The sequence below is a fragment of the Lissotriton vulgaris genome, unplaced genomic scaffold, assembly GCF_964263255.1.
Source record: "Lissotriton vulgaris unplaced genomic scaffold, aLisVul1.2 SCAFFOLD_719, whole genome shotgun sequence".
Classification (NCBI taxonomy): Eukaryota; Metazoa; Chordata; class Amphibia; order Caudata; family Salamandridae; genus Lissotriton; species Lissotriton vulgaris.
Window position 1 is genome coordinate 44,897 of NW_028243457.1, and position 26,319 is coordinate 71,215.

The window sequence follows — 26,319 nt, forward strand, 5'->3', positions numbered from 1 at the left end:
AAAGCAATTTTGTATCACCTGCGTAATTATAAATGTTGTAGTTAAGTTTAGCAAGTGCATAGATACGGGGACAATTGTAGATATTAAGAAAGATGGGGGAATAATGAAAATCCCTGAGGTACTCCGCAGTCTAGATGAAACTTAAAAGACATGAACGGAGTTAGACCGACTGCCTGAGTTTGATCTCTTAAAAAGAAGACAATCCAGTGAAGATCAGTGCCCCTCAATCCAGCAGCCCTGACACGGCCCACTAGAAGGTTGTAGTTCAACATGTCGAAGGCCGCTGATAAGTCAAGTAACACCAGAGCGCAAGTGTTATTGTGATCAATTTCCTCTTGCATGTCATCTATAACTGATAGAATTACTGCCTCTGTCGAGTGAGCTGGGCGGAAAAGAGCCTAACAGGAGACCCGGAAGTGGGTTTCCTCTAGAAAGGAACAACGTTTTTGTGCCATATGTGTTTCAAGTATTTTAGCTAAGTAGGACAAGAGGGAACTAGGGCGATATGGGGATCTTCTTCTTGTTTTTTTCTGAAATGGTGCGACTATTGCGGTTTTAAAACACTGAGTACTTTCCCTGACTAATGATTGATTAAGGAGTGACAACGCTGGTTCTGGGATTTCAGAAAAAACTATTTTCAAGATTTTTGTGGGGTAAAGGTTGTTTGCGGAACCAGATTTTACTTTTGTCAATAAGATGAAAAAGTGTCTTTGCCAGTTTCTGGAAATGGTGAGAGTGCTAGGATTCATCTAATCCTTGTTCTCAATAGGAAGGGGGATGTTCGTTTTAATAGTCACCAACTTGCACAAAGTACTTGAGAAGTAATAATAGGTAGTGTCACTCAGTCTGGGTTGGAGAGTTCAGATATTATTCCAAAGATCTCTTTGGATTTATTAGTAGAAGAAATAGTTTATATAATATGCTCATTTAGCTTTTTGAATCTCTGATTTATATTGCTTGGGGTGAGATAAATGACATGAGTTAGCCATTAGAGCGTAGTTCTTTCGCCCTTTACATTTCTGACGCCACAACTCTAATTAAGCCTGTTTTAATTTGTTGGTGACCCACGAAGAGGCTTCATGGTGTCTAGATTGTTTCAATCTGCTTTGAGGTTCATATTGATGTGTCCTCAACTTAAATTATTAGCTCTATAGAATGTGTTCAAGTAGTGAAGGGCAAAGAAGAGATAATAAAGGTGACCTGACTGGACAAGTAGCTCAAGTATCTATCGAGCAACCATAGCTTTTGGTATACATGTGTTTAGCCATGATGGTAGGTTTAATTAAGATCAGTTTTAGGAAGCAAATGGTGATAATGATCAGCCTTTCCATTTTAAATATATGTTTTGTAGATTAATTTTGCTAGTAGGATAGACAAACTGTGCTCACCGCCTATGGGGTTCCACCCAATATTTACATCCACATCCCTGGCCCAGTCCTTAGGCGGAAGCCGGGAGCTGGAGGTACGCATCAAACCTTGGCTAAAACCTTGTTTTAAAATTGTGTGGTGTCACTTATTCACTTGAATTGTCATCCTTACTGTACCCTCCACAACAGTAAAAGCCTCTTGAAGCACACAGCGGTGCATACGCTGTAGCGCTTTTTACTTTGCTAAAGCGGCCGCCATTAGACCAGGCGCGCTCGCCGACCACGCCCACTAGAGGCCACGCCCCCATTTTCCCGCCTACTTAAACGCTGATCGTCAGCGCAACGTTTACATCCCTGACCCAGTCCTGAGGCGGAAGCCGGGAGCTGGAGGTACGCATCAAACCTTGGCTAAAACCTTGTTTTAAAATTGTGTGGTGTCACTTATTCACTTGAATTGTCATCCTTACTGTACCCTCCACAACAGTAAAAGCCTCTTGAAGCACACAGCGGTGCATACGCTGTAGCGCTTTTTACTTTGCTAAAGCGGCCGCCATTAGACCAGGCGCGCTCGCCGACCACGCCCACTAGAGGCCACGCCCCCATTTTCCCGCCTACTTAAACGCTGATCGTCAGCGCAACGTTTACATCCCTGACCCAGTCCTGAGGCGGAAGCCGGGAGCTGGAGGTACGCATCAAACCTTGGCTAAAACCTTGTTTTAAAATTGTGTGGTGTCACTTATTCACTTGAATTGTCATCCTTACTGTACCCTCCACAACAGTAAAAGCCTCTTGAAGCACACAGCGGTGCATACGCTGTAGCGCTTTTTACTTTGCTAAAGCGGCCGCCATTAGACCAGGCGCGCTCGCCGACCACGCCCACTAGAGGCCACGTCCCCATTTTCCCACCTACTTAAACGCTGATCGTCAGCGCAACGTTTACATCCCTGACCCAGTCCTGAGGCGGAAGCCGGGAGCTGGAGGTACGCATCAAACCTTGGCTAAAACCTTGTTTTAAAATTGTGTGGTGTCACTTATTCACTTGAATTGTCATCCTTACTGTACCCTCCACAACAGTAAAAGCCTCTTGAAGCACACAGCGGTGCATACGCTGTAGCGCTTTTGACTTTGCTAAAGCGGCCGCCATTAGACCAGGCGCGCTCGCCGACCACGCCCACTAGAGGCCACGCCCTCATTTTCCCGCCTACTTAAACGCTGATCGTCAGCGCAACGTTTACATCCCTGACCCAGTCCTTAGGCGGAAGCCGGGAGCTGGAGGTACGCATCAAACCTTGGCTAAAACCTTGTTTTAAAATTGTGTGGTGTCACTTATTCACTTGAATTGTCATCCTTACTGTACCCTCCACAACAGTAAAAGCCTCTTGAAGCACACAGCGGTGCATACGCTGTAGCGCTTTTTACTTTGCTAAAGCGGCCGCCATTAGACCAGGCGCGCTCGCCGACCACGCCCACTAGAGGCCACGCCCCCATTTTCCCGCCTACTTAAACGCTGATCGTCAGCGCAACGTTTACATCCCTGACCCAGTCCTGAGGCGGAAGCCGGGAGCTGGAGGTACGCATCAAACCTTGTTTTAAAATTGTGTGGTGTCACTTATTCACTTGAATTGTCATCCTTACTGTACCCTCCACAACAGTAAAAGCCTCTTGAAGCACACAGCGGTGCATACGCTGTAGCGCTTTTTACTTTGCTAAAGCGGCCACCATTAGACCAGGCACGCTCGCCGACCACGCCCACTAGAGGCCACGCCCCCATTTTCCCGCCTACTTAAACGCTGATCGTCAGGGCAACGTTTACATCCCTGACCCAGTCCTTAGGCGGAAGCGGGGAGCTGGAGGTACGCATCAAACCTTGGCTAAAACCTTGTTTTAAAATTGTGTGGTGTCACTTATTCACTTGAATTGTCATCCTTACTGTACCCTCCACAACAGTAAAAGCCTCTTGAAGCACACAGCGGTGCATACGCTGTAGCGCTTTTTACTTTGCTAAAGCGGCCGCCATTAGACCAGGCGCGCTCGCCGACCACGCCCACTAGAAGCCACGCCCCCATTTTCCTGCCTACTTAAACGCTGATCGTCAGCGCAACGTTTACATCCCTGACCCAGTCCTGAGGCGGAAGCCGGGAGCTGGAGGTACGCATCAAACCTTGGCTAAAACCTTGTTTTAAAATTGTGTGGTGTCACTTATTCACTTGAATTGTCATCCTTACTGTACCCTCCACAACAGTAAAAGCCTCTTGAAGCACACAGCGGTGCATACGCTGTAGCGCTTTTTACTTTGCTAAAGCGGCCACCATTAGACCAGGCGCGCTCGCCGACCACGCCCACTAGAGGCCACGCCCCCATTTTCCCGCCTACTTAAACGCTGATCGTCAGCGCAACGTTTACATCCCTGACCCAGTCCTGAGGCGGAAGCCGAGAGCTGGAGGTACGCATCAAACCTTGGCTAAAACCTTGTTTTAAAATTGTGTGGTGTCACTTATTCACTTGAATTGTCATCCTTACTGTACCCTCCACAACAGTAAAAGCCTCTTGAAGCACACAACGGTGCATACGCTGTAGCGCTTTTTACTTTGCTAAAGCGGCCACCATTAGACCAGGCGCGCTCGCCGACCACGCCCACTAGAGGCCACGCCCCCATTTTCCCGCCTACTTAAACGCTGATCGTCAGCGCAACGTTTACATCCCTGACCCAGTCCTGAGGCGGAAGCCGGGAGCTGGAGGTACGCATCAAACCTTGGCTAAAACCTTGTTTTAAAATTGTGTGGTGTCACTTATTCACTTGAATTGTCATCCTTACTGTACCCTCCACAACAGTAAAAGCCTCTTGAAGCACACAGCGGTGCATACGCTGTAGCGCTTTTTACTTTGCTAAAGCGGCCGCCATTAGACCAGGCGCGCTCGCCGACCACGCCCACTAGAGGCCACGCCCCCTCCTCCTAGAAATGTGCATGCACAGGAAGCGCAGCGGACGAGCGCAGCGGGAGCGCCTAAGGCAAGCCCGTCTGCGCCCGTCCGCGCACGACCGGGCCTAGGGCCAGCCCCCATGCCGGAACCTACCGCCAATAGAAGATATTACTCACGTCGAGATCTCCTCAGCCTCAGACCTTCGAAAAATATCACCTGTCATGCAATACACGACCCAAACGTCCCCTTCACTAGCTGTAACATCTGCAAACCTGGAAACCTACTCCTTCCCAGGATGGCCGCCCCAATCCCAGGCCTCAAATTAGCGACACTCAACTGCAGATCGCTTCCCAAGCACGCCCTACTCATAAACCATCTGATTGTCGATCACGATCTGGATATACTCTTCCTAACCGAAACTTGGATCACCGGTCATTCCAACTCCGACATAGTCTCGGCCCTTCCCCCGGGCTTTCTCATCATGTCCCAACCCCGCCCTCTGGGTCGAGGTGGTGGAATAGCCATCATCTACCGAGACTACTTCACCTGCCGATCTACTGAGATTCAGAACCAGGAGTCGGAGAGCTGTCTGTTCACGCTGACGCTCTCACCGACCTACTCCCTGTCAGGCCTTCTGGTCTACCGGCCCCCTGGACACCTCGGCCCCTTCTCCGCCGCTTTCCTAGAAACCGTTTCATCCCTGGCCCACTTAACATCTAACTTCTTGATTACAGGTGACCTTAACATCCATTTCGATGATCTATTAGACACAGGGCCATCTGACTTAATCTGTGAACTTGGCGCCCTTGGCTTCTCCCTGGCTAACTCAGGAGCCACGCATTCGAAAGGACATCTGCTCGACCCTGTATTCTCGAACATCCCTTCCCTCCAGTTCACCAATTCCCTCCCCCTCCCGTGGACGGACCACTTCTTGGTCTCGGCCCATCTCCCAGGGTCCTTTAAGAAACCCCATAATCCCCCAACTTACACCAAAGACAGATCTTGGGCCAGACTTTCGATGGAAAACTGGGCCTTGGCTCTTGACGCTACCACCCCCAGTCTTGCAGCCGACCCCGCCTTGGCAGACACCCAGTTCAGAGACTGGATTTCCTCCTCCCTCGACAGCCTCATCCCCATCAAAAATCGAGAGGTTAAAAATAAGACCAAGGGCCATGCACCTTGGTATAATTCCGAACTCAGAGCGCTCCGTAAAGAGTGCAAGAAGGCAGAGAGAGTATGGAGGAAAGATTGGCTCCATAGTAACAAGGACATATATCACAATGCGGTAAGACGATACAAAACAGCCTTGAAATTAGCTAAATCAACGTTTTATGACAACAGAATAACTCATCCAAAGAATCTTATCAGATAGTCAAAGAATTACTAAACATCCCAACAGCACCCCCCCTCACTCCCCCCCCCCCCAGACAGAAGTAAGGATCTGGCTAACTACTTCGATTCGAAAATCCTGCGGATACTGGACTCCCTTCCTACTGTCAGCCCCCCCCCATCACGGATATAGCGAACAGCAACAATAGCCCACAGCTGGACACCTTCAGAGCAGTCTCCCTCACCGAGGTGATGTCCACGCTAGAGAAAATGAAAAGCGGTTCCCCCCTTGACCCAGCCCCGGTCAGATTCCTAAAAAAGGTGTCTCCCATCATAGCCCCCTTCATCATGGACCTTATCAACTCTTCCCTCGCTGGAGGAACGGTGCCCCCCAATTGGAAGAACGCAGTTGTTAAGGCCCTGCTGAAAAAACCCCAACTTAACCCGGATGATATGTCTAATTACAGACCGATCTCACTGCTCCCATGTATCAGTAAGATGGCTGAAAAGCTAGTTAACTCGCAACTGTCCCAATTTCTTGAGACAAACAATATCCTGCTCCAATCCCAAACTGGGTTTCGACCCGGCCATGGCACGGACACCGCCCCCCTCTCTGTCATCGAGGAGGCAAGGTGTATCCTAGACTCAGGGGGATCAGTGGCAGTGATCCTCCTGGACCTTAGCGCCGCCTTTGATACGGTGGACCACCGTGTCCTATTACATCGCCTTTGATACGGTGGACCACCGTGTCCTATTACATCGCCTGGCCAAGGCAGGAATTGTGGGTACGGCGCGAGCGTGGATCGAATCCTTTCTCTCCTATCGATCCTTTCAGGTGTGGGACGGCAACTCCCGGTCAGAACCTCTTCCACTGAAGAATGGAGTTCCCCAGGGGTCGTCGCTCAGCCCCACCCTGTTTAATGTCTATATGGCCCCCCTGGAAGACGTAGTGGTCCCCTACGGTATAAAAATAATTATTTACGCTGACGACACCCAACTAGTCGTCTCCCTGTCCCACCTGGATAACCACCCTGACAGCTTGCTGCATTGTCTCCAGGACATCCATACCTGGATGTGTGACTCGGCCTTGAAGCTGAACGGTGCAAAGACCGAGATCATGCTCCTGGGCAACAAATGGACGTCCTTTCCACCATCATCTTGGCCTGACACCTTCGGCGAAATCCCCTCTCCTAAAAATGAGATCAAAACACTAGGAGTATGGTTGGAACCTGACCTAACCATGAAAACGCAGGCGGCCAAGACAGCAGGCACCTGCTTCGGTCTCCTGCGTTCCGTGCGCAAGATCCTACCTCTTCTTCCCCTCCCATCCAGGAAATTGCTGGTCCAGGGTCTTGTCTTGGCCCGGCTCGATTACAGCAACGCCATCTATCTTGGGGCCCCTGAGTACACCCTGGCCAAACTCCAACGCACCCAGAATGCGGCGGCCAGGCTCATTATGAACCTCCCCCCTAGAGTTTCAGCAAAGCCGGCCCTCAAAGCCCTACACTGGCTCCCTGTTCGCCAGAGAGTAGAGTTCAAGGCCCTATGCACCACCCACAAGCTCATCAACGGAGCTGGTCCAGCCGCACTAAAAAATATGGTCACTCCATACAAAGCCTCTAGACCCCTTCGCTCTGACGCCGAACATCTTGCCACGGTTCCCAAATTCAGGAAGGCCCGCACCGGCGGTCGTCGCTTTTCGGTCAAAGCCTCCACAGCCTGGAACTCACTCCCTCTCAGTCTACGTCTGGAACCCTCTCTCACTGCGTTCCGCAGGAAACTTAAAACCCTCTTGTTCCCCAAATAATTCACCCCCTCTCCCCCTCCTCTGGATCGTCTCAGGTTTATAGCGCGGGGATGCCTACGGGTCACCAGGCGCTCTAGAAATCGCAAAATAAATAAATAAATAAATAATATTTGACTCGTAGACTTATAGTTGGTGGAGTTATGACCATTCCTGTAACTGATTCTTGAAGAGTAAGATTGTAGGTTCTTATCAGAAGACAAAGAAGGGAGCTCATTCCCTTTCAATGGGTTAGTAGTAGGGAAGTTTGTCATTTCATTCGGTCACATGGCAACCGGTGAACATAACCTATTAATTTGTTTCTGAATTGCCTGAAATTTCTCAGGATTGTTTCTCGCTTTGCTAATGGCACAAGTGTCCTTGTGCAATCTTATGTTTTTAATTTTTTTTGCATATTCTTGTTTTAGAAGTGGACTCTTATCCTTACAATTATGCAATTTTCTGTATGTAATTAAATAGTGTCACTGAGGAGCATAGTGCTAAATGTTGCCTTTAAAAAACAGATCAGTGTTGACCTCCTCAATATCGGATAAAGGCACAATAGAGAGAAATCTTTCCCAAACAATGTTATAGCATGGGATTTCGAATGGTACTTAACTTGGATATTAGAGTCTATGACTCTTCCCTGTACCTCATTTTACTTGAAATGCAGTGATGCCTTTGATGCTCTAAATGGGTGCAGCTTTTTTACCACCTAATTTGTTTGATCATTGACTTCAAGTATATAGGCATATATTTGTTTCTCTTACATCCTGTCTCTTTTCTTTTCTGAACCTGTGGATTACCTTACCACAATGAGGTGAGACTGCAGCCTGTTGTTTAAATATACAACTTTATGTGCTGGCAACATGTACGTGTGTGTATGACCTATACAGCATGCCCTCATCCTTGCACATATACACAGTCTCACCTGTTACTTTTTTTTGCCTATCAGTGTAGATCATAGCTTGCTAATCTCACGTTTTAGTTAATTTCTGTAGAAGGGACTAATACTTATCCTTAAGTCGGATTAGCTCTAGATTTTTGCTTTTTTACCTTTATCTTTTCTATTCAGGTTATGGGTATCTGATTCCCAGGAGCTACGGTTTAAGCCTTGCACCATCAGCCAATTTCAGCAGCTACCCTATATAACTTTTCAGTCATATGCTAGGTGTATAGCCATTAATGCAAGCCTCCGCTCTGTGTGCTAATGTTGGGACAATGTCCCCATGGCATACATGCAAAGAAAGGATGCACCAATTCCTGTGCAGACTTGGCTTTTCATTACCTGGAGGAAGAATACGTGCAGAGTCTTGGCCACTGAATGCAGTACAGAGCGCCCTTTGTCTCCTTAGTGGAGGTCACCCTCACTGGTTCTATGCAAGAATTGTGAGTAACCCTGAGGAAGGTGAAAGCGTGCAGCTGAAATGCTATCTACCTCTTGTACTTGGTGAATTTTTCAACTCTGACCCTTGTACCAGTACAGATGAAGGGACTGCAGGTCTTAGGATGAGAGCTTTCTTTAGGATCAATCCCTCTTCTCTGGAAGCTCCACTGTACAATTGAGGTGAACTTATTCAACCTCCTCATGGGAGTACCAAGCCATCATTATACCCAAAGGTTTGAGACAGTCTCTCCTACTAGTTGTAATGCCATAGACTGTTGCACCAAAAGGTTGCACTCTATCTGGGTGCTGATGTGGGGAAAAAGTGTGTATGTTGTCCAGTGATTCCAGAAGCTTGGACGGGACGGTCAGACCATCTCCTCCTGTGGGATGTTGGATGGTCTCTTTCACTGCCCCTATCTGGTGGTGTAGACATCACTCCTGGCTCCTCATCTGCCCTTGTGGTTGATCTTGACTCGGCTCAGTGCATTGTGAACCCCACGGGGCACCAAAATGAAATGAAAGTACAGAAAGCACCCGTTACCACTAAGTTAACTTCCTCTGAAATTTACCAAGTAAGGTGCTAGTAACAGTCTGCCCAGTTAATGTCCAGAGAGTGATGTCCTTTTCATCCCAAACCCATTGCCCAGCAGATTCTCATATGGCTGTCATTCTCAAATGGGCTATAAACTTCATGGCAGACATGTCAAATTCATCAACCCAGTTGCAGCTGGAGGAGAGATCCAACACTTCCAAGCCTTCTATGAATCTGGCTTCAGAATTTGTCTCCATTCTGGCTGTTGTTCCTTCTTCAGTCGCCTTCCTGGTTGCTTTGAGCACAAGTTGAAGGTCTGAAAGACAACTGCTGCTCAACAGCACAAAATCCTGATGCAAATCCCATTGAGTGCAGCACCAGGTATTTCTTTTGCAGTTCCCACTGTCTTGGGTACTTCAGCTGAATTGAAAAGTACAATGCAGGGCACCAGACTTCCTGATTCAGCCTGCATTGTCAAAAGCAGTCCCAGCTACAACTTCAAGCCCTTAAGTAATCAATGATTTCTCTATGGATACATTCACTAGGCTTCGTAGCCTACCTTTGCCATGCAGGATATTCAGTCCAGAAGATACCCCACAGGACCTAGCAACTATTACAACTTAAATCTCAAAGGTATTCGACATCAAGAAGCAGACCCACAGGGGATTCCCATTCTTTCTGTTCAAGCCTCTCCCAAATCATGGAATGGCAAATCATGATCTTCCCACATAGACAAAGCTCATGGGAAGATTTTGTACATGTCTGGTGATCTTTACAAATGACATGCCGCACCCAGTGCTATCATCGCCGCCTAGGCCTTCCACTGACTCTAGATTTCTTTGGTTTCCAAAGTGCACCACCAATGTCTGGATGTATGTCACTTCCGAGTGCTTTCTATTTACTTTGCTTTGTTTTTTTTAACCATGCATCCAGGGCTTGACCCTCTGTCACTTCTGCACAGACCCATAAAGTATGTTACCAGTGGACACACTGATCGATATCAATGATGGCTCCTCATGAATAATACCCTAAAGTATCTGCTGACACAAGTACATCTGTTCTTGTACTCTGCAATGCTTCATGCTTAAGAGTAAGCATGGGCGGAAAATCCGTTCCGCTCGCGGATTTTGCGGATTTTCGGTAAATTCGCGATCCGCGAACGCTTGCAAATGTTCCGAAAATCCGCAAATTCGCACGCAGCGGATTTTTTTTTCTTGGTGATACAATTTTGCGGCGTGCGGCGTAAGTTCGCAATTGCGAACATGTAGGTGCGGCCGGACAGCAACAATCACGCACTCGCGAAATTACAAAATTTGCAATTCTGCACAAGAAATCCACTAGCAAGCAGCATAGACCTTCTGAAAATGATGATTTTCATCAGAATAACTCCTCAGGTTGACATTTGCCTGCCCTTTTTTGGATTTGAGGCCTTTTGACTTTCTTTCGATCACTTTTGGATTAGAAATCAACTTTCACAAGTAAGTTTGTTTGGGGCATTACATTTGCTGTTCTGTAGAAAAACGAGTTTTGCTAAACTGAAAGCACTCAGCAGGTGCAAAAGTTCAAATTCATCATTAGTAACCATTCCCTGTAGTGCTTCCTGACTGGGGCCCCTCCAGAGTTCAGTTGCTAGTTGCAACAATTGTATGACCCTGCTCTGACCCTCACAGCCGGATCATAGAATAGCTACAAGTAGGCCACAAAGGTCCTGGAAAAAAAAATTGCACTGCAACAGAAAGCAAATTACAGATAAGGAAGCAGGTGCCAGACTGGAATTTTAAAACAGTGACACATTAATAAATTAACCCCAAATTAATTCATGTCAGTTGAAGCAGGGAAGGTGTGCTTGCTTTTTCCCCCATAATCTACAGTGATGATGATGAACCAGAGGGTGGCATTGATGTACCAGAGGGTGGCATTGGTGAAACAGAAGGTGGCAGTGTTGAAACAGAGGGTGCTGTTCACCTGTGATGATGAACCAGACGTAGAAACAACATAGTCGCGACCGTTGCGTGCCGACAAGTAAGTTTGCAACTGCGAACTGGTACAAAATCCTCGCGAACTGGCAGAAACCCTTGCGAACACTATAAAAACAAAAAAATCCGCAAATTCACGAGAATTCGCGGATTTTGCGGATTGCGAGTTCGCAAATACGCAAATTTGCGAACGCCAGATTCGCAAAATTCGCCCATGCTTACTTAAGAGCAATTAGGCCACAACACCATTTTGGAATCACATCCCCATCTCTCAGTCACCTCACCCAGTACCTTCCATATCGGTCACACACATTCAGCATCCTTTTAAACCATACAGTCCAAAAGGTGCCTAGGAATCCAATGGAAATCCAAGTACTTGACAACTGCACAAGGGCTGTGAAGTGGTAGATACATTATACAACACATTACTAAAAAATGTCTAACTGCTATACCTCTTTGCTCCTGGACTGTGTCTCAACGAATACTGGCTCATGGGTAACCAGGGCAATTGAGATGCAGGGAAGAAACTGCTGATGCCCCCGGATCTCATTGACCCTCCCACCAGAAGCATGAACACTGGGCTGGATATGTGGTGGCCATTGTTGCTCAAGTCCAGAATCCTAAGTAAAGTCATCGACTATGGGCAAGGGCCTGCTATTAGAAGAAGGACCCAGTCATGGACAATTCATGGAATGGTATCGAAGTGGTACCAGCCAGATTGCCTTCTCTGTTCCAGCCTGAAAATCCCTTCCAGTTTTTTGAGGCTAAGGAGCCTACTCGAAAACAATCCTCAGCTCAATCCTCATCTTTCTCATGACAGAAGGAGATGAAGTGAAGACACTTTAAAGGGAATACAAGCTGGCTTTTCTAGTCTCTGCTGTGGCCAAGAAGTACCAGTGACATTCATGCGGACCATTATAGTTAAACATGTGTGAATTCCTCACACTTGGATCAGTCACTTTTACATTGGAAACACAGGTTAATCATGATGTCTGCATAAAGAATCTGAATGTGTTTTTAGATTTAAAAACACCTTTGCCCTTCTTTACTGCTAGTCAGATGTATTATGTTGCAGAATATGGTATGGAGAAAACACTTTTATGGAGAATGCTTAAAATTCAGCGTACTGGATTTAAATATTACAACGTGAGCAGGTGATTCCCAAGACTACCGCCAACTCAAAAACGTCAGACAAATTGAAGTAGAAGTCGTTATGTGTATTCGAAACTGTAAAAGCAAAAGGTTTCATCTTCAACAATTTATGATATTGGACCTTGTTGCTAGTTGCCTCGGTAAAGAGAAAATTGTGTGGGTATTGGACAAAGATAATACATTAGTGGATATAGCAAGGAGGCTAGCATATTAGGGGAGCAAAGAGCTGAGTACAGTGGCATGTCTCGTTCACAGAGATGTGAATAATCGCCCGGACGCCCCGGATCATGGTGCTGTTGCTAGACATTTACCAATATATTTTCTTTCCCCGGTTGTGCAGTATTCACAACACTTTCTCCCCATTGTTGCAACCATTATTATGATCCATTAACATAACTTTAACTTTGTCAGTGAAGGGAAGTACTGGTGTTTCTTGCTAGGTGGCAGTATTCCTGGGGTGCTGAACTAGATGTTTGCTTTGCCAGGCAGAGGCATAGGAAGGGAGAGATGCAATAGATGTTGATTTTTGTTTCTACTTCTGCTGAGCTATCCTCTGGAAGAGGAAAGAGTTAATACCTTGGAATGGTGAAGGTACTCATTTGAAGTTGCTGATTGCTCTAAGTATTCTGACCATGGTGCCATGACTGATTCAGTGTTTGGGCATGAGAGGTGAAATTTAGGTGGAAAGAAGGTAGGCGATACTTTGGTTTGCATGAGCAGTGGATATATTTTGCTTCCTTTCAATTTCAGAAAATTCCTAGCAAACTGCCATTTAAATGCAGACATTATATTTTTTAGAATCCAATGTTGTAGTTTTTATGTTGCTGACACCTATACAAAAACTGCACGTTGCTAGTAGCTAGCATATGAGTAGTTGATACAGCTGTTATTCATAAAAATACATTCTTAAACTGCAAAGAGTGTAGCAGCCAATTGTTCAGAATGTGCTTCAATAGGAGTAAACAAGAAGATGCTAGATGAACCTCAAATTCGCTTCCCAGTGGAGTAGAAGTTCAGATGTAATCTACTGTTCATCAGACCTGGATTGGCTACTTACAGAATCTGCCACTTCCACTGTATTCCAACCACACACATCAATGGTTTGCAAACAATGTATCTGAAAGAGACACGTTAGTGATAGATTCCTTACCTTAGAATATCCCCAGGTGTCAGACTGGATCCGGAAATTTTTGCGTAGCAATACCCCTGCGCGTCGGTAGGCATCATCTGCGGCTCCGCGTCCGTCGTCGAAATACTTAGACGCCCATGCGCGCTGACGTCAGTTCTTCTTTTTTCCGCGCCAGCTAGCGCAGATCCGGAGAAGCTCTACCCCTAGTCATTTTTTGACTAAACTTTTGTCCAGTCTCCACCTACAAGCTTGGTGATTGAGCGGCGGCAGTTGAGGCCATTTGACTTGCCTCCCGAAGTCTGTGATATCATTCTGGCAGCCAGGCGTCCTTCCACAAAGTCGGTATACGCCTGCAGGTGGAACAGATTTGTGGCATGGTGCACAGCAAAGGCTGTGGACCCTCTTTCTGCACCCCTTTCTGAAGTTCTACTCTTCCTTCTTTCCCTTGCCCAGCAGGGCTCTGCTCTGGGCACTCTTAAGGGGTACCTTGCTGCTCTTTCTGCCTTCTTACGGCTACCTGATCAGCCTTCCTTATTCAAGTCCCCCATTGTAAATAGATTTCTGAAGGGCATCACACACAAGTTCCCTCCTGTTCCCTTCGTGATGCCCCAGTGGGACTTGAATCTTGTACTCACTTATCTAATGTGTGCTCCCTTTGAGCCGCTCCATAACTGTCCTCTCCGTCTTCTTACCCTGAAGACTGCTTTCCTGGTTGCCATCACCTCTGCCAGGAGAGTGAGTGAGCTCCAGGCTCTTTCTTCTACTCCACCTTTCCTCTCTGTTCATCCGGACAAGGTGGTGTTGCGTACACGACCTTCCTTTCTGCCCAAGGTTGTCACGGCCTTCCACATCGGGCAGTCCATTACCTTTCCCACCTTCTTTCCTCCTCCGCATCCCTCGAAAGAGGAAGAGAGGCTCCACCGTCTGGACACAAAACGTGCGCTCTCCTATTACCTAGATCGCACACGCCAGTTCCGGGTGGATGACCAACTCTTTGTTGGTTACGTGGGCGCGAAGAAGGGAAAGGCGGTACACAAGAGGACCATTTTGCGGTGGATCATCTTGTGTATTCAGGCATGTTACTCCATGGCCAAAAAGGAGCCCCCTGCTGGATTGCAGGCTCATTCCACTCGAGCCACGGCAACAACAACTGCCTTGGGCCGAGGAGTCCCCTTACAGGACATTTGCCAGGCAGCTACGTGGGCCTCGCTGCACACGTTCGCAAGACACTACTGCCTGGACAGTCAAGTCCGGAGGGATGGCTTCTTTGGCCGTTCTGTCCTCCAGGACTTTCTGGTGTGATATTAGTTCGCAGACCCACCACCGGGGTTGGTATTGCTGGGGTATCTATTCTAAGGTAAGGAATCTATCACTAACGTGTCTCTTTCAGATGCACAAGTTACTACTTGTGTAACGATATATCTGTAAGAGTCATTAGTGGAGTGGTGTGGCTCACTGGTTAGAGGCGGCAGACCCGGAAGCAGAGAACGGCCCGGGACCAGGGTTCAATTCCCGACGCTGCAGGGTCGTGGACCAGGGTCAGCGGACTCGATAATTCTCGCCTCGGTGCCTACTCTAACCAGGGATCACACTCGGTAACTCTGGGCATTAGCTTGCCTCATCTCTACAACGGCCCCCCACATTCGCATGGGATGCCTGGTTTCACCTTGGAGATACGCAGTAGGGACCATCTCACAGGGATAGCCAGGACGCGTTCCCCAGCGGTCTTCAGCGCCACGACGCCTCAGGGCAGTAGTGCGCTTTACAAGACACATACATTACATTACATTACATTAGTTAGTGATAGATTCCTTACAGACCCACCCATCCTCCCCATTCTGCGAACCGATATCTAGTATTAAGGTCACCCCCTTTCAGGGCCCTAGTTTCATGGCACCAGTGTTGGTTCTATCATGGCTCTGCGTATCTGGCGTGGAAAAGCTGTGTTTCAGAACTGACGTCAGCGCGCATGGGCGGCATCTAAGTACTCCGACGACGTCATTCCGGCGCTAACGACCCCGACGACGGACGCGGAGCCGCAGACGACGCCTACCGACGCGCAGGGGTATTGCTACGCAAATATTTCCGGATCCAGTCTGGTGCCTGGGGATATTCTAAGGTAATGAATCTATCACTAACTGATGTCTCTTACAGATATATCGTTACACAAGTAGTTACTTATATATAATAATATGGATTTGCACAATTCCTTGAAATAAGTACGTCCCTTAGTCTTGGCTTCTCCAGGTTTGTATCACTACCTACAGGTCTAGCAGATTGGTGCTGCTTAGAAACTATTACCCTTTTGAATGTAGTAAATTAAATATGTCTCCCATATCCACTGACTGTTTCATACTTCCAGGGGATACACATTTAAATTAATGAGCCACTCCTCATGGGACTTATTTTTAATTTAATACTTGCACCATTATTGTACCAGTTTGGTGGCTCTTCTTCATACTGCCTTCAGTCTTTATTTGTTCTTCTGGCATGTTGGCTTCCAGAGCTGGATTTGGTGGAAGACACTATGCTTATCTATATGGTGGTCAAAATTTGGTACATTCACTTTCATTGTTTATTTCTGGTCATTATTTATCATGGTTACTGTTTTAAAGTGATGAAGATAATTTCAAGAACATTTCGGATCTGCATGCTCTCCATTCAAGTGTTCCTGGTCCTATGAATTCGAGGTTAATGACACTTCTGTTTACGTTTTTTTCTACAGCAAGCCCTGCGGGAAGCACAGGAGGATCTTGATATTACTACGAAAATCCTAGAGAAGGCAAAGGCTGAACTTGGTGAAGTGGAGGCAGGTATTACTACGCTGGAAGCAAAATACAAGGATTGTTTGTCCAAGAAAGAAGAGCTGGAGAATAACCGTGACCAGGTTCAACAAAAGCTGACACGCGCTGACAAGGTGAGAGGGGAGATGGCCCCATGCTTCCATCAGTGAGCAAAGATAGAGCCTGAACACTACAGATATGAAATACACAGGCCTTGCCACAGGACTTCCATAGACAGCCTCAGAGCAGATATATTCCTTTGCTGCAGTAGAGGGACCATACAATGTGGCGCCAAATAGCAAAGGCATTTTCAGGGGACCACTGCATCTGCTGTTTGCCTTCTGCGTCTTTTCAGGGAAATGTAATTCTCTTTAGTGGGATTTTCCACTGTATTCCTGCCCTTCTCTAGCGTTGTATCATTCATAGATTTGCATGCTTGAAAAATTTCCAGCATTCGAGGCGAAAATGCCATGGTAACTTTTAAATATCAGTATGAAAATACAAAATGCCTGAAAAGCATCAGACACAAACAGTGCCACTTTAGTAACAAACTCACCTCATTGAAAATGACCCAAACAAGTAAAGTGGGAGTGCACTGAACTCCACCTTGCCTTAGGCATTTCTAGAACTATCTGACTTAAGAGCTGAATGGTGTGGGTAAGACTTGAGAAACTGTGTTTTTGGTTGTGCTGTCTGGTTTGATGGCATATAGGGTTTAGTAAATAATGCACATAGATTTTAATTTCATGTGAGGCAGCAGAGTGAGAAAGTGCAGATTTTGGGTGCGAGGGTCATACTTACATTGACTGTGCCACTTAGAAGGTGACCTTATGCGGTGTGAGAGTCAAGTCCAGAAATCAGCGCGTTGCAGTAGTTGATGCCTGTAATCTTGGTGTGGGTTGTTACAAAGGCTATTATTCTGCGTAGGAGGCTGATAGGACAACAAGCAACCAGGAATATATTTTTGCTTACTTCCTACAGGAGAGCAGGGATTAATATCAAACCCAAAGACGTGGTTGTAGATGCGAGCAAAAGAGACACCCCATGAAGCTGCATGGAATGAAAGTGGCATTTCTGATCCATTTAGGAAGGTGAATTTACTTTGTAATGGCTTGACAGGCTGCGGACATCAATCATTTGATCACATGCAGGCAGATATATATAATTGTGTCTCATCTTCATTGACCAGGAGCACCCCACAGGGCTCCAAATATATACTGGATATCATTGATATAAGGATGGTGCCTTGTGGGACCAAATATTTGACTGAAAGTAGCTGGATGAGAGTCCATTTAAGCGTAATGTCGTCTATTTGCTAGTTTTGATGTCAATCAGTTCAAGATGGCTATGCAGCTGGATAGGATATTACATTGAACCTGGTGTCAAAGACTGCCAAGAGGTTAGGAATGACCAGGAGGCAGGGGCAGCCTTAACTTTAATTTTGGAGAATGTTGTCTGTGGCTATCTGTAATGCACGGATGCCAGAATCCCAATTGAAAAACCTGCAACAGGTTGTAGCAATATATATGAGATTTTCTAGTTGAAGTGCTACTGCTCTTTCAAAGACCCTTTCAGGAAATATGAGGCAGGCCAAAAGTGTTGAGGCCAGTGTTGTGCTTTGAGCTAACCGCCAGGTAGCTCTGACGTAAAGTTCACCCTTGAGATTCATGTGGTTCTCTAAAGTGGCGCCGGGGAAAGAGAGGTAACAAAAAAAGGGAAGTGGGAGAGAGCACACTTTGTCAGCGACTTGTACAGGGTGACATATCTCAACTCAAAATAAGCTTTCACTTTGTCTTATCTGGTAAATCTTGCACTATGTGGGAGACAAGTTGAATTCAGTGTCATGCACAAAATGTAAAGGAGGTTAATATACAATAAGGAATACTGATTCCCCTACCTGTTAACGTTTAAAGACCTACTGTGATGCCATGGAGGATGCAGAGACTTCCTGGAATCTGAGCTATGGTGGTGTAGATGAGTATCAAACATAAAACCCAATGCAAAACAATCAGCTAACAAATAGGTAAGAAGGAACAGGAAAGACTGGAAAAAGTGGAAAATGCAACATACTGAGGAGGGAACGCTAGGCAGATTAATGAATTACAGCAAATTGGTGAAGCCATAACAACCCAGATAAAATGTTACCAGGCACAAACGTTAGAGGTCTCAGTCTCTTTGTATTGTCTACTGTTACTCAGAACTCTTGTATGACCTGGGCTTTTAAAGGGCCAGCTGACCTGTAGCTGATATGCAGTAGGCTTTGTCCTATTCGCCTCCTACTCGCCATCAGTCTATTCTCCAAAATCAAAAATCTTCTTTCTGTGCTCTTGGAATTATTTGTCAGTCTGCTTCTAGTTTTGCCCTCCTGATGTTCTGCTACATGTGTTCACCTCTGGCTCTCACTAGGTGTATAGATTGTCCATCACCTATCTCCTTGGTTCCTGGCAATGAGGTTTTAGTTGGTGAAGTTGTTAGGATCCAGCTTGGTATTTTATACAAGGGAGATGATTTTGCAGGTTTTGAGGAAGAATTGGAAGATGTCAGTTCTGAGGGAGGTATTGATGATGCCTAGGTAAGGAAAGAGGGCTGCAAGGGAGTGGGGCTTGATGATGGAAGATTGAAGAGGGTCATTATTGTAAATCATTGCTTGGAGATATTGAAGCATGGTGATAAGATTGTCACTGGTTAGTGTTTGAAAGAAGTGCTGAGTGTTGAATTCTTTTGAGGTGCATGTTCACTGCAGTTACATGGATGCTGTGTACTTTTGGTTAGATCCATGTTGTTGCCTAAACTGAATATTTTGTTGCTGAAAAGGTTGTTTATTGATTTTTCAGTGGACTAAGGGATGGTGGGTGTCTTGCATAGTATTTGATTGCTTTGAATAAAGCCTTGTTTTCTCTTGTGTTATTACTTATGGTTTGATTGTGCAACTCAGACAACGTTTGCTGGCACAAAGTGTTTTTTTCCAGCCCTAGTAGGTTTCGGAGGTCAGGTCTTTTTGAGAACGGAATAGTGTGGATTGGGCAAATTTTGGTCTTGAGGGTCGTTGAAAAACTGGAAGAATGTAATGCTTTGATTACTTAATAGTAATCCCGTTACTCAGATTGTTCTTCCTCACCCTTGTCCTTACTTCTTAAGGAGTGCCCACACCCTAAAGACAGGCACTCTGCTGCTGCCCACCGAAAAGAAAACAAATTTAAACTTCTTCCCCTTCATGTGTGACAGTAAAGGCTCACCTTTTCCCAGAAACCTCCTGAGTTGGCTAACAAAGAAGTCCATGATCGAAGCGAGACACACACCAACGAGGATGGGAGGTTTATAAGGACTGGGATATGGAAATAGAATATCAGAAATTTAAGTACTGGTAAGTGAATGAAGCAATATCTCATCACTTTCTCTACCCAGTTCTTATGTCTTGAGTATCTTGATCTCCACTAAGGCTGTCAGCCAAAAATACCAAAGTCCAGAAAAAAGGAAGAAATAACAAACTCAGGTCACAGAAACACCAAGTGCCAGTGCCAAAGAAAGCCAACACGCACTAGACACCCAAATGATGGAAGCACAAGTGGGCCCAGAGCTTCAGGGTCCCAAAAGAAGTGACACTTGCAATGGTGACCCATAAGAGGCAACTGTAGAGCTAAGGAAGCCAAAGGAAACAACACAAAGCAGCTAGCCAACCCCACAGGAAATGAAAGCCACCAGAAAGACCAATAGGCCGCAGCACAAAAACCCTCAGCAAAGCAGGCATACCCACTACAGGCAAAACGAATGCCCTGGAAAGAGAACTTCATCAGCGGCCAGCTCAGGGAAGAGCGCAGAAGCAGCACTGACAAGCGAGAAGGCCCAGATCAGAGACAGGAGACAGAGACTCCTGAAATAAAAACAATCACAGGCAATCCTGGTGACAAAAGGGAAGGCCCTCTAAATAGGCATGGGCGGAAAATCCGTTCCGCTCGCGGATTTTGCGGATTTTCGGGAAATCCGCAATCCGCGAGATTTGCAAATTTCCTGCAAAATCCGCAAATCCACGAGCAGCGGATTTTGCTCGCACTGCTCGCACTGTTCGCGTGAGTTCGCGCCCCGCGAATAAGTGCGAAATTGCAGAAATACGATCTAAGCAAAACTGAAAGTAACTACTTACCAGGTTCAAAAGTTCAGGCACATCATTAGTAGCCATTTCCTGTAGTGCTTCCTGAGGGGCCCCTCCAGAGTTCAGTTGCCAGTTGAAACTATTATGTGACCCTGCTCTGAACCTCAGAATAGTTACACATATGCCACAAAGGTCATGAATTACAGCTAAGGGAGACAAGCAGGAGCCAGGCTGGAAGTTAAAATCCATTAATCAGCCCCTAATTCATTATTGTCAGTTGGGGCAGGGCAGGTGTTGTAACTAATTTTGCAACAATGAAAGCACTTAGCAAGTGCAAAAGATCACTAATCAGGGCGCACTAAGGAAGCAGGTGCCAGCTAAAAAAATATTCTGTGACACATTAATCAGCCCCAAATTAATTCAGGTCACTTGAGGCAGGGAAGGTGTGCTTTGCTTTGCCGAAAATAATGTACACTGGACAACCAGAGGGTGTGGTGATGAAACAGAGGGTGGCATGGGTGGGCCAGAGGGTGGCATGAGTAGTCAGAGAGTGGCAGTGGTGACAGAGAGTGGCAGTGATGAAGAAGAGTGTCCCAAACAGGTTGGACACGTAGAAACAACAAGTTCGCAAAACTTGCGACCCGACAGGTAAGTTCGCAAATTGCGAAATTGTAAAAACCCTCGCGAACTGGCAGAAACACGGGCGAACACAAAAAAAAAAAAAATCCGCAAATTCGCGGGAATTCGCGGATTTTGCGGATTGCGAATCCGCAAATCCGCAAAATTTGCGAACGCGAGATCCGCAAAATTCGCTCATGCTTACCTCTAAAGAGGCACCACTCTACACCCAAATAGGGCACAAGAGCACACCAGACTGAGCCAGATACCTAAGGTAAACCAAAGGAAAGCCAGAAACAGGGCCAGGATGAAATCACAAGACAGCAAATTATTGCCCAACACAGAGAAGGGAGGAACTCAGTCAAGACAAACAGGCATGTCCGGGGTTAATAAAATCCCTAGAAGGCCCCAGAGGAAGCACACCCTGCACGAAGGCCAATATCCAGAATGCTATCAAAGGACTCACGCCCTGAAGGTCAAATATAGGCACAAAATGCATGCACATTGCCTTGAAATTACAAGCCAATGAGGTTGAGAAACACCAGAGAGCCGAAGGAACCATACAGCCCTGCCAAGAGTATGTGTAGCCCTTATCCACTGCTCACTTGGGAGAAGTGGCCCAAGCATGCATCCTGACCTCTGACCTGAAAAGGGTGGAGGGAGAGGGAGCCCAAAAGTGCAACTAGAAGGCCCACAAATGTAGGCAAAGTAGGTCCATGGCAAGTCAAGTTTCCATTGCAACAAACAGAACTCATAGCTAATAGGCCCAACAAGAAATTGCATGGGAACCAGAAGAAGAATGTGTAGTGCTTCCCACATCCCATGCTTGAAGGTCCAAAAAGCTGCCAACACTACAGAGAAGCCACCAGAGGTCCAGGAAGCAGGACACCTCAGAAGAAGATACCTGGAGCAGCTGATAAAGCTACCTCTTGCAGCAACAATCATCCATTTACCCCAACACACAAGGTGGATGGCGATGGAGGAGGAAGAAATAAGCAAACTATCCAGTTCACACCGTCCCCACACACCAATGTATGAACAGCTACTGGAGAATGAGGGTTGCTTAGCACAAGGTACGAACCAGCCAGGTCACCCACTGCGCCAAACACCCAAATCCCTAGTCAAGCAAGAGGCAAGGGAACAATGCACAAAAGGAGCAAGAGGAGCAAGCATCCATCACACAAATGATTCAAGTCTCCAACCTCGAAAACAAGGACAACAAACAGATGGCCCACAGAGAGCATGAAGGGAGATCAGGTATGAACTACACAGCCAGCCAGTGAAGGTGAACTAATGCTTATGTTCTATGTTAAGTTCTGAGGGGTTGTGTTGCTGATGCTGCTAGCCGGTAAATAGGGTCAGCTGGCCACTCTCTAATCAGCATGGAAACGCCAATTTATGCTGCTCTGGTAGTTCGTGTGATGCTCCCGGTTCGAGATCTTCTGTCATCCATCTCCATGTTAACACCATTCGGGGTCCGCCTGGCCAATGATGTATTTAGCATCCGCCCAAGCACCAAAAGAGCCAGATTTGCAGGAAAGATGAAGGAAGGACTGCATGTCTGTTGTTCACTGTGTTATATAATTAGTAGAGCTCTCTGTACTTCCTGAAGTGAATTAAATGTCGTTGACACCAAAAGTCAAAGCACTGCAGGGCTGTTTTGCCAGATAATTGTGTCAAAAGGCTTGACACTGCCTGGGTGTTGCTTTCTGAGTCAACCCACAGAGCCTAGCAATGTTCTTGTTGCACTGAGGTTTCATGCACTGTTAAGCTTATTTCACTGAGAAAATTAAGAGACTAATTATTCCTATGCACTGCTGCCAACCTTTGTGGATCAGTTCATGAAGAGATGGGAAATTGTGGTGTTTCAAGACAAAAGCCAGCAGCTGGCTGAGGGAATGTGAGTGACAATGTACACAGTGCCTGTGGAATCAGGCTTACCTTCTACCAATTACAAATTCCGGCTGTGGAGGAATGGGTTAGGACAGCACAGCTGCTGAAACAAAGTGGAAACATTTGAAATAGTCTTTCACTGTAGGAGGCTGGCTTAGTGTATGGTGCACATTTGAAAGAGTGATGCACCTTGCACTAATCTAAGCAACCCTAATGGTGATTTTAGTGATCTTTGATAACTATAGGCTCCCAAAGTAGTAGACGTGAAGATCATCCTTCAGGCCTCTCTTGAAAGAGTGTAAAGCAGCTTGTTGTACCATATTTAATCAATAGTGTAAATTAGATGAAAAGGAATCACACATTGTCTCTAACAATATGTCTATTTATAACACAACACACTCACTAAAACATTGGTATATTTCCTTGCCAGTGATATCAACAGTACACATGAAAATACTTCACAGAAATTACATAAGTAGCACAAATATACACTGGTCTCCAGGGCGAGACCAAACCATATACTAAAGAAGTGGAATGTGAACTGCAAAGAGGAAAGGCCTCTGGAGAATTCTCGGTAAAAGTCCAGTGGAATCCAAGGGTGAATTCTTGAAGAAGAGACTCTGCAAGCAAATGGGACAGAATCTATGCCACTCTGAGGTGACCATGAGGTACGGAACCACAATGCCTACCCTTTGCAGGGGGGTCATGAGAGTTGACGAGGACCTTTTCGCTGCAGCTTTGAGGACCAAGCAATGCTGAGGAAGACCAAGAGATGCTGAGGAAGACCAGGAGCCATGCAAGAGCTGTTCACGTCGGATGTTGGTGTCTAGGTAGATCTGTGTCCAGCGGGAGCACCAACAAGCCTTGGTGGCCACAATTGGCGTGGAAGACGAAAAGATGCAATTGTTGGAGTCAGCAAGATCCAAGGGACTCACCAAGTGCAGGATAGTCAGAGCAGGCTGTGACTAAGCAGGGGAGCCCACCAAAGCAGAAGAGCCTCGAGAGAATCCACAGGCCGCAGCAACAGGAGTTGCAAGAGGACCTCAGGCAGCTCACCAAAGATGGAGGCTCACGGTGCAAGGGCTGCAGTGAGGAGGATGCTGATCTTCGAAGGATGAGGTGCTGGAGGCTGGAGCTTCTTGTAGCTCGAAGATCTCTGGAGTGCAGAGCCAACAAGCCTTGTCAACACCAAGTCGATGCAGTGCACAGGGGTTTTGTCCCAGCTGCTCTGATGAGGGATAGTATCCTCCAAATTCCAGGGAAGACAGGTCAGGCCTCTGGAGAGCCACAGAACCATCACCTGTGTTGCAGAGCCTCTGGAAGTCCATAGGACGACAGAAGCAGTAGTCCAGTCAGCTTTGTTGCAGTGCCTGCAGATGAAGGCGTGTGACTCCTTCACTCCAAGGGAGATTTCTTCATATGTCCTTGATGCCCACAGGTCTTCTGGAGAAACTGAGTGAAGAACAGACACAGATGAGGTAGAATACTTGCAGAACAGTGAGACCAGGAGCAGCAGGAGTCTTGCTTGATGCAGTCTCTGTTCCAGACAAAGTACAAGTGTCTAGACGATCTAAGAGTGCCTTGACTTCAGAGGTGAGTCGTGTCCCATGACGAATCTGAGGGCCCACCCACGGAGATCCCTTAAATACCCAGGGATAGGGTTGGAACGACTCTGGGTTCTCTCCAAGAGGAGGGACTGGAAAGAGGTGAGGATACGCCACTGTCCTTTGTCCAGTCTTCCACCAGAGAGGGAACCAAGGATTCCTGAACTGGCTCAAACCAGAGTATGCAAGAAGGGCACCAAGTGTGCCCTTCAGTGCAGTCTGGTTGTGCTGGCAGACCGGAAAGGCTGTAACCGGGAGTACATGGGGCTCCTCTAAGGGACCCACCAGTACATGGGATCATACCTCCAACATCGGAATCAGTGTTGGGGTATGATACCAACATGTTTGATGCCAAACCTGACCAGGTTTGATGCACCCATTATGTATAGACATCTCGTATTTTGTTTGATATCCACTATATGTCTTAAAACCTCTGACTGCACTTACAAAGCCTGAAGAATCAACTCCGGGGGTTTGTAGGGGTGTCCTACTCATGAAGGGGCATCCTCACCCTTATAACCTGCCGTCAGGACTGAAGGGCATCCCATAAGGGTGACTTATAGGTTTTAAGTGTAGTGACCTCAGATATAAGGACATTTATATCTGTCATGAGAGTTGAAGTGGTCTCCCATGGGTGGCAATATACAACCTGCAGCCCATGGGAGCCACCTGTTGTACCTATGCCCTCGGTACCTTAGTACCATACACTAGGTACTTATAAGGGTACACCGGTAGCCAATTGTAGAGGTACAAAAGTTCTTACCAAAGCCATTTTGGGAGAGAGAGCACAGATGCTGGGGTCCTGGTTAGCAGGATCCCAGCAAACTACAGTCAAAATACACTGACACCAGGCAAAAAGTGGGGGCAACATGGAAGCAGGTCCTACTTCCCTACATTCATGCAATGTGATGTAGCAGCAGAAGGATACATCTCATCTAATCACATCCCAGTGAGATGTAAATCCTCATAGGCGGTCAAACACAAGAATAAGGAGAAAAGCCATTGAATCAAGTACAGATTCCTGAGATAAACAACAAAGCTATCCAATCATAAGAAAAGTGTTTTGTATTGGAAATAAAAGGTCTGCCAAAGGACAGGAAAACTATCTGTAATCAAGACCTAAAATAGAAGGGCCAAAAAACCTGAATTTTAAAGAGTAACCCCACACAGAGAAGAGAACACTACTTACAATCAGCCCGGAGGCCAATGGAAGGTAAAGGGTAGACGTGTAGAACCCACAGAGGGTGTCCAAAACAACCCAAACAAAAAACATGGTGCCTGGGTAAGCCCACTAGTAACTTTTACACCAGTTAAAGGGATGGGCAGACAGGGAACAGAAAGACAAAGTGCCATACCCCCATACAATACATCAGCTAGCAATGTGCACTGCATAGGCAAGACCATTACTGCCAGAGACAACTGACAGTCCTATGACAAATTCTGAACCCTATAGATAAGAAAAAGAAGGTGTTAGTTAGACAAAGGGTGCTGATAGAGTTTGAGCGAGGGCATTTGTCCCACGAGCCCTAAACCCAGTGGGAGAATGTAAGAACCGGGTCCACCAGCTCTCCAGGGGGTAGCATGTAAAGCAGCTACCTAACACACTCATCCAATGACACACAGTGGGCGCAATAATGGAGACCACACCAGTAGTTGTATTTGAAAATCAAGTTCTTTTATATAGACTTTGGATCAAGCAAGTAATGCATTTAACTACTCATTAGTATTTCATTTAAGCATTTCAATAGGCAGTT

At 46.5% G+C, this 26,319-nt stretch overlaps 1 protein-coding gene across 1 annotated transcript in view; it reads left to right on the top strand.

Moving 5' to 3' along the window:
- The window catches only part of LOC147668342 (dynein axonemal heavy chain 1-like), a gene marked incomplete at its 5' end in the record, with an annotated part of 387,636 nt that overhangs the window by 44,080 nt on the left and 317,237 nt on the right, over window positions 1-26,319 (top strand). The window contains one exon of the mRNA XM_086948583.1: window positions 16,303-16,494. Within this exon, the coding sequence (XP_086804709.1) occupies window positions 16,303-16,494 (192 nt within the window). The remainder of the gene's footprint in view (window positions 1-16,302; window positions 16,495-26,319) is intronic.